This window comes from Polypterus senegalus, chromosome 16 (genome assembly GCF_016835505.1).
Source record: "Polypterus senegalus isolate Bchr_013 chromosome 16, ASM1683550v1, whole genome shotgun sequence".
NCBI classification, from domain to species: domain Eukaryota; kingdom Metazoa; phylum Chordata; class Cladistia; order Polypteriformes; family Polypteridae; genus Polypterus; species Polypterus senegalus.
In genome coordinates, this window is record NC_053169.1 from 97836477 (window position 1) to 97848632 (window position 12156).

General features: G+C 43.8%; 1 protein-coding gene across 1 annotated transcript; it reads right to left on the reverse strand.

The window, feature by feature from the left end:
• Window positions 1-3003: 3003 nt before the first annotated feature.
• LOC120516698 lies at window positions 3004-11650 on the reverse strand. The gene is made up of 3 exons (XM_039738566.1): window positions 11144-11650; window positions 9410-9556; window positions 3004-3301 (listed from the first exon to the last, which is right to left on the reverse strand). The coding sequence occupies exons 1-3, from the start codon at window positions 11535-11537 to the stop codon at window positions 3222-3224; spliced, it is 621 nt and encodes a 206-aa protein (XP_039594500.1). The 5' UTR covers window positions 11538-11650; the 3' UTR covers window positions 3004-3221.
• Between the last annotated feature and the right edge of the window lie 506 nt (window positions 11651-12156).

Consider the following 12156-nt stretch of genomic DNA (forward strand, 5'->3'; position numbering starts at 1 on the left):
GGCCGGAAATCAACGATTACCTGCCCAGTGAGGGCAACTGACTCTGCCCCTTCCTCTTTCATGAGCACCCAGAACAATGGAGCTCCTCAAAGTTTTTATGGTCTCGTGACTCGGGACACCCAAAAGTACAGAAGTCCCAAAAGTTCTTCAAAGGTGCCCCTTTAGAGGGGGAAAATCGTCAAAACCCCAGCTAGGCAAAAGAAATGGCCTTGAAAATCTTTACTGAATGAAAGTTTTTTTTGACAAAAGGATGGATGGATGAAAAAGTGAAAAAGTAATTGGCAGCATAAATTGGATCTGAGTGACTACACCCTGTGAAGGATTAATAACCCACTCCAGAGTGGTTAATGCAATACACCATTTCTAGGTGTACAAATCCAGTGTGCCCACCTTATTGCTGGAGTATGTGAATTTCTATCTATCTATCTATCTATCTATCTATCTATCTATCTATCTATCTTATTCCTGACAACTAATCTATCTATCTATCTATCTATCTATCTATCTATCTATCTATCTATCTATCTATTGAAAACAGAGAATAGAAATGTGGAAGGAGAAAACTGCAGTTAACTTTTAAATGTGGGCAGGAATCAAATCCAACAAGCATATATTTTGGTGCCATCTTGTGGCCAAGAAGTGTAATCCTCAGCTTCTCCAGTTCTAATCTGTCCATGGCATTTGCTGCCCTCTTGAAAGTATTCAGGGGAGTTGAATTCCAATAGAACAACAGGCATCCATCTCTAGATAGGGCTTACGTACTGGTGACCACCAAACCACACACACACACACACACACACACACACACAACACCCACACAACCACTTACAAGTCATATGAAAATGAATTTCACTCCACGGGTTATCTAAAAGAGATTTGTGAGCTATGAGCACTGAGAAAACTCATAGATAAGTCATGCCGTAAATAAGCCATCTCACACCAGGTGTGAACCTGGTCTCCAATCGATAGGGTAGAGTAGGATCAATAGGATGGCCAGTGAGTAACTCAAACAATACGGCGATTGGCCACAACGTTCAAATCACTGACAGGTGTAGTAAATCACATCGATTATCTTTTTCCAGTGGCACCTGTCATGGGGGCGGCGTGGTGGCACAGTGGGTAGCGCTGCTGACTCACAGTAAGGAGACCTGGGTTCGCTTCTCAGGTCCTCTCTGCGTGAGTTTCCTCCGGGTGCTCCAGTTTCCTCCCACAGTCCAAAGACATGCAGGTTAGGTGCATTGGTGATTCTAAATAATCCCTAGCGTGTGCTTGGTGTGTGTGCGTGCACTGCGGTGGGCTGGAACTCTGCCTGGGGTTTGTTTCCTGCCTTGCACCCTGTGTTGGCTGGGATTGGCTCCACCCTGTAGTTAGGCTCTAGCGGGTTGGATAGTGGATGGATGGACCTGTCAAGGGGTGGTATACATCAGGCAGCAACTTTTGAAGGTGACGTATGGGAAGCTAAAACAAAATGGGCAACCGTAAGAATCTAAATTACACTGACAAGGGCCAAATGGTGACGGCTACATCACTGGGTCAGGGCATCACCAAAATGGCAGGTCTTGTGGTGTATTCCTGGTATGCAGTGCTGGACACCTAACAAAAGTGGTTCGAGGAAGGACAACTGGTGAATGAGTGACTGGGTCTTGGGTGCCCAAGTCTCAATGATGTGTGCATTGGGAACAAAGGCCGGCCTGCCTGGTCCGATCTCACAGAAGAACTACGGGTGCACAAATTGATGAAAAATGTAATGCTGGCCATGAGAGTCCAAACACACACACACATATACTTGTCCTTTAATTATATTATATTATATTATGTTACCGACCTGCGCTACACACCAGCCACTTGCGTCTCCACCGCTCGCGTATGTGGATTTTACTTTCACCAAATGACAAATCTTTTCATTCTCGCGGATACGCCTCTTCATTGGGAAGAAACACTACCTTTTCCTGATGGCAACATGAATTAGACGATCTAATAGTTTCCAACTTAAAGTTTAAAGCCGAACAATATCTATATACTGTACTTCTGTCATATCACCTCTGTCCATATATTCGATCTCTTTTCCTTTTCGTCAATATCGCATTGAATTTTCATTCTGTGGTTGGAATTCGTGACAACGCAATGTATAAATGCCCGTGAGTGAATATCGTTTCTTTCTCTCTACATGAACTGTGTCTGACAAGAGCTTTCCCACAAATGAGAGATGACTGAACCGTGTGTGTGGCTGTAAATGTTTCAGATGTGGGCGGGACTTTTCCAAATCTCTTTGCATAAAGTCTAATCTCGCGGGGCTTGAAATTTTCTCTCGCAGGATTTCACTTTCACCAAACAGCAAATCTTTTAATTCTCGTGGATACGCCTCTTGATTGGGAATAGACGCTGCTTTTTTTTTCCCTCGATAGCAACACGAATTAGACGATCTACAAGTCTCTGACTTAACATTTAAATCCAAACAATATATTCGATCTCTTTTCGCTGTTCCGTTATTTCGCCGAGTGATAATTTCCATTTGTTTGCACTAATGCGATCTTTACTATTAGTTTTTTGAGACTTTTGAATTTTCGTTTTTCCGTTATCTCTAACCTGCTCCCCATGTGTATCACGCCAATGTTTTTGAATTCTTTACGACGTTCTACTTTGTCATCTACTCTTTGTCTTTTATTTCCTGCCCCGGGCCTGGTTATATCTCTTGGTACAAAGTCTCGTCTTGCGGATCTTGAAAGTATCTTTCTGAAAAAGTCACGTCTCGTCCCAAGCTAAAAGGTCTCGTCTCGTCCCAGGATTTTTTTACATAATAGAGAGATATTATATTATATTCAATTCCAATTCAGAATTTCCTGCCATTGTGGGTTATGCACTGAGACTAATACATGGCTGATGTAGTGAAGGCGAGCTGAAACAGTATCTTATCTTGTCTTATCTTATCTTATCTTATCTTATCTGGGTGAATCTCAAATATCCAGTATCTTTCAATTCACTTTATTTTTGTATAGCGTCCTGCACAGAGAATAAACTCAGAGCATGGTGACAAAGTCACAGGTAAATGTATTTATAAGATTTCCGAATTACTGCAGTGCACATAAAGACATTGATTACTGTAGTCTGAAATCGAAGCCCACAATATCTCCCCCTTAATGAACCGTTGAACTACGGCCACTTGAGAGCGGGTCTTCTCGTCTTAACTTTTAACCGGCGTCCTTTCCAGCAGGTGAGATCCTCTATGATTTTGTGTCTCTTTTCACATAATTCATCCAAAACACCGGCAGGACAAAGAGCTTCCATGCAAAGATCAGTGCACCTGCATGAAAAGAAAATATTAGGAATTTACTAACATTATTATTTAAGCATATTGGAAAAAAAAAAAGAGAAAATGCGCAAGACATCTCATTAATAATTTCAAATATCTGACAAATGAGAAGAGACCATTGAGTCCAATAAGCTTATCTGGTCAGCTAATAGCTAAGTTGTTCCAATATTTCATTGTGGCCCTTGTTGCCCGGCCAGGTTAGAGAATGCGTGCTGGACATTATTGCCCCCTGAGCACTAGATGGCAGTCCCCGTGGATTGCAGTAGTGCCAGAGTTTCCCAGAGGGCTTCATGGGAATTAGAGTTCTGTAACTCAGCCCTATTGGGTGTTGTGGATGCCACCAGGGGGTTTGCTGCAGGGACTGGGAAGCCCTACTTCCCCAGCCATGCCTTTGGGACACCTGAAGTACATCTGGGAATCACTTAAAAGGAGCCTCCGGCCTTCATTCTGGGAGGCAGAGTCGGGAGGAAGAGGACGAAGCTTGCAGGAGGAGTTAAGGAGGCTGAGACTGGGAGAGTACAGAGCGCCGTGTGACTGCTAGGGACTGTGAATATGTTTGGTGCTTAGTTATACTGCGCTTTGCTGGAAGCATATCCCATAAATAAAAACTGTATCTGTACTGCATTTGTGTCTAGCGTCCGTCAGTGTCAGGTGTTGGGGAGCTGGAGCGCCCCCTGGTGGTCACATTCATGTCGATACATTTTTAAAAGTTTTCCAAGATTTACCCCACAGTATGAAGCTGCCACCATACTGACCGCTGTTCACTTCCGAAAGCACCAATAAACGGCACATAAGTGTCAGAACTGGATCACGGAGTCAATGGAAGAAGTGAGCCTGGTCTGATGCACGACATTTTGTTTTAGATCGTGGGGATGGCCGGGTGCGTGTGAGTCAATTAATTGTGGAAAAGATGACAGCAGGATGCACTATGGGAAGAAGGCGAGCTGGCAGAGGTAGTGTGATGCTCTGGGCAGTGTTCTGCTGGGATGCCCTTGGTCCTGGCATTCATGTACCACCTACCTAAAGATTGTTGCAGACCACGTGCACCCCCCTTCATGGTAACAATATTCCTTGCTGGCAGTGGGATAATGTGCCATGCCACAATGCAGAAAATGTTCAGGAATGGCTTGAGGAACATGACAAAGAGCTGAAGGTGTTGAGTTGGCCCCCCATTATGCCAGATCTCAATCCAATTGAGCGTCTGTAGGATGTGCTGGAAAAACATTCTGATCCATGGAGGTCTCTCTCTATAGGATGTAAAGGGTCTGCTGCTAACGTCTTGGTGACGGATACCCCGGGACACCCTGAGAGGTCTTGTGGAGTCCATGCACAGCTTTTTTGGTGGCACAATTGAGACCTACACTGTATTAGGCAAGTGATTTTAAAGTCGTGGCCGACTTTAAATCATTGCACAAATGAGAAAATGACAAACAAGCTCATTTTTCAAGTAAAAAAAAAAAAAAAATCAATTCAGTTTATGTTCCTACATATGGAGGCTTTGCTGTCTTTCTTCACCGGCAGAGGAGGATAAGGGAACATAAAAATTGCTTGGAGTGCTTACTCCATCTAGTGGAAAAAAATGAAATGTACAACTTTCATGAAAAAATAGAAAAGGCAGTCAGATTTCAATCCATGTCCTATGAAAATAATTTCCATCCATCCATCCATCCATTATCCAACCCGCTCTATCCTAACTACAGGGTCACGAGGGTCTGCTGGAGCCAATCCCAGCCAACACAGGGTGCAAGGCAGGAAACAAACCCCAGGCAGGGCGCCAGCCCACCACAGGGCACACACACAGACCCACACACCCCAAGCACACACACGGGACAATTTAGGATCACCAACGCACCTAACCTGCATGTCATTGGACTGTGGGAGGAAACCCACGCAGACACGGGGAGAACATGCAAACTCCACGCAGGGAGGACCTGGAAAGTGAACCCGGGAAGCAAACCCAGGTCTCCTAACTGTGAGGCAGCAGTGTTAGCCACTGCACCACCATGCCGCCCTGAAAATAATTTGATAATGATAATTTGTTAAATGTTCACAGTCCTTTTCATGCTGTTGAGGTCCAGAGCCTAATCCAGAAGCGCAGTTTATACAACATGAATTAACTCCAGGCCGATCACAGGGCACAGTCATGCCAGGCCATTTTGAAGACATCACATTTTGGGATATGTGGAGAGTACCAGAAGAAAAAACAAAGTGACACCGGGAGAACGTGCAAAATTCACCCTAAGCCTAACCCAGGACTTTGTAATCGAAAGGCAGCAGTGGCCACCACCCGCACCATGTGAAAGTTAAATTGAAAACTTATTATTACTCTATATTAAATGTAAATTTGTAATATTTCTTTTTTTAAAACTAGTCTGCCAGAACTATGAAAAACAGGAAAAAAACACACAATATGGCCGAAAGGCTGTGGACATCGTCACTCACGTGTGCATGGGAGGCAGCTAAAGGGCTCCAAAGATGGCAATCCCACGCAGTGGGTACTAACCTGTGAACTAACCCTTTCTCTCTTTCTCCTGCAGACCACCTGAGTGAAATTCCTTCCTGGCTCAGTCAACATCACTTTCCCGTTCCAGGCCCAATGACATCACTTCCGGTCCTGGTCCCGATGACGTCACTTCCTCTGCCTTATTATAAAATCGCCTTTTTGTTAACAGTGAATGAGATCTATTTTGGACTCTGTGTAGACATATTCATGATTTTTTTTCTTTGCGCCCCCCCTAACCCCAACCATAACCTATCGTTTATGGGGGAAGAGCGAAACCTTAAGAGTCGTCAAAAATTTCGATCTCCGATTTTTGACAGATCTCACCGTTTTAGCGAAAACATTGATATCTCGATGATAGGTGTGTGTGTGTCTGTCTGTCTCTCTGTGTGTCACACTTTCTTGAGGACGGTCCAGAGCTAAAACGGTTGGATGGAAAAATGCCAAACTCGAAACTTAAGTCTGCTATGAGATGACGATGTGCTGATTCATTTTTGAGCCAAATCATGCAATAGAATGAGGCCCTCGAGAGGACCCCTCAAATACCGGAATTCTGCAATGAAGGATGGATTCTTCATCTCATCAATTTCTATCATAATGGCTCATTTTAGGATCAGAAAGGTCAGCATCAGAGCAGTGAATTATTACTGAAATGTTATAGAATAGTTTGGGTAACTTGGTTCCTGGGGTGCAAAGCCTTCTGACGCTCACGTCCGAATATTTTAGGGCGGATATCGACTTTTGTCGACACGAGAGGTTAAGGGCGACTAAAGTCGACATCCAGGGGCAAAGGGCGATAAAAGCTGTAGACGTCAATAAAACTCAGTACAGGTAGACGCTCTGTGCTGGGAGGACCATTAGACTCATTGACTTGACATCGAAGCCCATCTGTAGACAACATCTGTAGAATGGCAGCGACATCGAAGTGAATGCACAAAGCAAAAATATTTCTTTTTGCCAAATCTCCAAGTATACAGGGTGGCTACCTCAAACCTTTTTCAATGTTTACCTCATTTATTCACAACAAACCGAATAAGCAGTTGAACTGGTGATCTTAACAAGCCTGTTACCTCCCGCCATTGTGTCTTGCTTCAGTACCTGCCGTGTTCATTGACAACTCCGTGATTTGTGTCTGTTTTAAAGAAAGCCAAACCAGAAGGAAGTGACCTGTCATACCTTCTGATCTACAGTACCGTGCCCTCCATGATGTTTGGGACAAACACACGTTTTGTTCTTGACTTACCCATCTAGTGCACAGTTTAAAATGACAAATCAAACCATACGAACAACGTAATTAAAGCGCACATTGCAGACCTTCATCTGAGGGGATTTGCAGACATTTCAGGCTCATCAAAAATGTGTGCACCGAGATTTGACCCGATTGTGTATTGTAGAGCAGGGGTCGCCAGCTCCCGTCCTGGAGGGCCGCAGTGGCTGCAGGTTTTCATTCTAACCCTTTTCTTAATTAGTGACCTGTTTTTGCTGCTAATTAACTCCTTTTCCATTCATTTTAATTGACTTGTTCTTGAAGACTCTGACCCCTTAATTGTTTCTTTTTCCTGAATTAACTGCCAAACAATAATGAGATACAAAATGAGCCAAAACAACTGGCGTCCATCATACAATATCTACAAATAAAGATGACGGTGTCAGGAATGCTGATCTGCTCAGGACCCCAAAACATTGTAATGGCTCTTAGAAAAGAGAAAATCAGCAATTTCGGAAATGTCTGCTAATGCGCCACGAGAGCAGCAACAAGCCGCAGAAGTAAAGAACGGGTTTAATTAACGACAAGAAGTGCCACCTCATTAAGCAATTGGGTGGAGTGCAATTGGTTCGAGTTTGAGGTCCTGACCTGGCTGGTCTTCTGTTGGCTCCTTCACTTCACATCTCACTTCTGCTTGGGCACATTTCGAGGAAAAAGAATGATGCAATTCAGAGGAACGAGGAAGGAATTCAGGATAACAAATCTTAAACAAGCAATTCAATTAAAATGAATTCTCAAAAAGTTAATTAGCAGCACCAACAGGGCACTCATTAAAAAAAAAGGGTTAGAATGAAAACCTCTGCGGTGGGCTGGCGCTTTGCCTGCGCCTTGTGTTGGCTGGGATTGGCTCCAGAAGACCCCCGTGACCCTGTAGTTAGGATATACAGTAGCGGGTCGGAAAATGGATGGATGGATGAAAACCTGCAGCCACGGTGGTGCTCCAGGATCGGAGTTGGGGACCCCTGTTGTAGAGGGTCAAATACCCCAAATCGTACTGAATTGTCTTTTGGGCACTTTGTTCTCAAAGTCATGGGTTATTTGCTGAATCATTTCTTTTTTATTTTTTTGTAAATTGGTGAACCTCGACCCTTCATTGTTCTTGAGGAACTCTTCCTTTTATTTTTGGAGATGCCTCATCTACTAGATTTACAAATCACTCCTTTTTGTTTTCAGTGGCATCTTCTGTAACTCTCCCCACACATTGTTTTTTGGAATTGGGGTTGCATTTAATCATCTGCCCTGTCTCCTTGCTGTAGAGCCTAACAACAACATTTATTTCTATAGCACATTTTCATACAAAAAAGTAGCTCAAAATGCTTTACATAATGAAGAAAAAAGAAATAAGAAATTAAAATAAGACAACATTAGTTAACATAGAAAAAGAAAAGGCCCGATGGCCAGGGAGGACAGAAAAAACAAAAAAAAATTACAGACGGCTGGAGAAAAAAATAAAATCTGCACGGGTTCCAAGGCCACAAGACCACCCAGTCCCCTCTGGGCATTCTACCTAACATAAATGAAACAGTCCTCTTTGTATTTAGGGTTCTCATGGACGGACTTGATGATGAGGAGCAGGCAGAGCCCCCTGATTCAGAAGCTTGAGGTTCCTGGCACCAGCTAGTATTTATGAAGGGTGCCTGCCTTTTGTTCTTGTTTAGCTTCCCACTTTTGATTGTTCTGTGTTCTTGAATTTTCTGCTTTTGACCTTTAAGCATACTGTTAATTTGTTTTTGCGATTTTTGGTTCCATTCTTTTGACAAATGTATTTTCTTGTTTGTGCTTATTGTTCCTGCCTTGATGATTACTACTGATTTTAATACTTAATAAATACCCTTTAATTATAAAGGAACATCACCTGTGCTTGTCCTGAACTAGTGGCTTCCAGCTCCCTTCTCCTTCTTTCTGGAAACTTTGAGGTATTAGAAGCCTTAGCCCCATTTTTGGCCTTGAGCAGGCCAGAAGCCTGCCATTAGTGTTTAGGTCTAGGCTGCATAGAGTGGCTTGTAGTGTTGGGACCTCCTCTGCCATTTTGCATTTTGTTGATGGCCTGAATCACAGCAAAGGTAAAGCAGAAGCCCATGCTGGATGTGTGGGGGTCTACACGTTGCTACAGACCACTTATTAAGACAGGTCTGCACTTAACTGTGGTAATCTGTGGTGATGGTGACAGCAAAATCATAGCCTCGGCAACCTGCAGGCACCTTTTAATTCTTTTTCTTCTCCTTCAGTCTACAATAATCAGAATGCCATCAATACTTCATAGCAATAACAGTATTTCAATTTTCAGAAATTCCAACTAAAACAATCCCTCCTCAGATCACCATTACAGTACCTTGTGATGCAGTAAAAACAAAATGAGCCACTCTCCGACATGACACTAGGAGTTTATCCAGTCCAATTTTATAGCAATGTGGCTTTCCTTGACTGTCCCATTCGCTCCACAATATTACCTGTGGCTTCACCAGAGACCCCACAATGTCTGCAAAATGGAAGAAGGAAACGTAAATGAGATTTAATCAGTCAGTCATTTTCTAGCCTTCTAACTTAGTCCTGAACAGGGTCACGGGGATCTGCTGGAGCCCATCTCAGCTTGCACCCTGGGCGGGGTGCCAGTCCATTAAAGGGCAAACACACACACACACACCAACCACGCAAATAGGGACAATTTAGGACCATCAATTCATCCAGCCTTGGGAAGACCAAGTGTAACCGATGAAGCTGGATCTGCTCGACTATTGACATCGCACACACAAACCAACACGGCGAATGCCTTTGTGAGAAGACTGATGGATCACGCTGTCCACTGTTGATGCACGTCGGGGTGTCAACTATGGATCTGCATGTGCCAAAGTGCATGACGACTTGGGACACCATAGAGTTTGCACATGACGACTATCCAAATAGCCCACGGATCTGCACAGGCAACAACGTGTGGCGGTTGTGACCCAGAACAATATGGCTGTTCTATGACGACACACGTTCCCACACTTCTAAAAATAAAAGATCCAGAGAGGTTCTTCAGAAAGATGCCATTAGGTAGCCATTTTTTAATCCTTATTGTCTATGAGGGAGGAGCGAAACCTTTAGATTCCTCAAAAATTTCGAAGGATCTCAACGTTTTAGGGTCCCCGATACCGAACACATTGATATCTTGATAACGGGTGTGTGTGCCTCTGTGTGTCACAGTTTCTTGAGGACGGTCTAGAGCAGGGGTGGCGAACTCCAGGCCTGGTGGGCCGCAGTGGCTGCAGGTTTTCATTCTAACCCTTTTCCTAATCAGTGACCAGTTTTCACTGCTAATTCACTTTTCCCAATCACTTTAAATAGCCCTGTTAGAAGAGTTTAGCCCTCTAAATCGATTCCTTTCTTCATTAAATGACAGCCAAGCAGAAATGAGATGTGAAACAAGTCGACAGATGAACTGGGGGCTAAACTGGGGCTTCAAACTCCAAACAATTTCACTCCAATCACTTTCTTAATAAGGAGCTGATTCTTGCTGTTAATTAAACTTGTTATTTAATTCCATAGTTCGTTGCTGTTCTCCTTCTGCCACAGCACACATTTTCCAAAACTATTGTTTTTCTGTTCTTTCTAAGAGCACCAATGTCACAATGTTTTAGTGACCTGAAAGATCAACCTTACCAAGACCATCACCTCGCTTTAATTTCAGATATTGTGTGATGGGCACAGGGGAGCTGGTCATGTGAGAACAGAAATGTTGTGCTGTGGCAGAATGAGAGCAGCAACAAGCCATGGAATTAAATTAGGGGGAATAAAAATGGAAGAAACCTCGGGAAAGACAACTCAGAGAGAGAGAAAGAGAGAGAGAGACCCCTTTCCAGGTAGGTTGGGCATGCAGTGTCAGAAAAAGGGAATAAATGCTAAACAATACACAGAAACAGAATAGAAGTAATCCACCATACAATACAATATTAATATTACAAGCACAGAGCAAAATGACACCCTGTAGCCACTGCAGCCCACCAGGCCCGGAGTTTGACACCCCGCTTTTGGATTTTCTTGACCTTAAAATGTAATTTAAATGAGAGTTTGCAAGTAAGCTTACCTTTGTGACTCATCACCTGTTCAATGAAATGCTGAACCCTTGCCACGTATTCGTCGCGGGCCACGTCTACCTTTACGATTCTGCCTCTGTTAGCCATCTCTCCATCCAGATACTTTACTGCTTCTCCACGGACTGCAACAAAGACAGAAAATCCCCGGAGAGCGAGTTTTCTGAGAAAAGACTCGGCAGGCTCGCAGTTCTTGTCGGCAATCACGATAGCTCTGCCGATTGACTTTGTCGATATTTGAGGTCTTCGGAGTAAGACACCAGTCATAAGAATTAAAAGGATACATCCCAGTAGAATGAAGCAGCTGAAGCAGCACAATGGTAATAAAAAGGAAGTGCAAAAAAGATCTAAAACAAATAAAATTGCGTGCTGGAGTATTTCAGCCATGTTGCAACTGAGAGGAAGAAAGGAATTCAGATTACAACGCTTGCTAGTTTAGCAAATGACATTTGGAAATGGTGAGCAGAGGTCATCACCCGTGCTGGAATATAGAAGGCCGGAGTGCAGGGTGCCTGCCAAGTTCATATGATGAGCTACACAATCTTAGGGAACACACCTTCTGGAGGTCTGGAATGTGCAGGGAGGCACCAGCCCTGGTGACGTAGTTACTGGGGGGGCTCGATTTTGAAAGTCCTGGCCTCTGAAGATATACACACATGATGCTTTAAAAAAACAATACAGGAGGAGAAGAGGCGTCCTGGCAGAGAAGAAGGCCAGTTTGTAACGGTCGTCTGGAATATGTGAGTTTGTACCTTTCCCCATTCCTGTTATTAGTGGAATGTCTTAATTTGTAAGGCCGGCCAATTGTACAGGGGAAGGGAGCACCTGGCTTGGACGGCCCAACAGACTGTAAGGGGAGGAGCCAACAGACTGTACGGTATGTAAATGGGTGGCGGGAAAAAAGAGAGGAGAAGCACAGAGCCAAGAGAGAAGTGGACGCCATCACAGGAAAAAGAGATTGACACCGCATGGAAAACGTCAGGTGAACCCGGGCTCATTTCAGGAT

Excerpts from the sequence above, each read along its gene's own strand:
- LOC120516698 (XM_039738566.1), bottom strand. The coding sequence starts at position 11,537 with ATGGCTGAAATACTCCAGCACGCAATTTTATTTGTTTTAGATCTTTTT. Across the intron at positions 9,557-11,143 it reads ACAGGTGATGAGTCACAAAG|ACATTGTGGGGTCTCTGGTG; the intron begins GTAAGCTTACTT and ends TCCATTTTGCAG. Across the intron at positions 3,302-9,409 it reads TGTTTTTACTGCATCACAAG|GTGCACTGATCTTTGCATGG; the intron begins GTACTGTAATGG and ends CTTTTCATGCAG.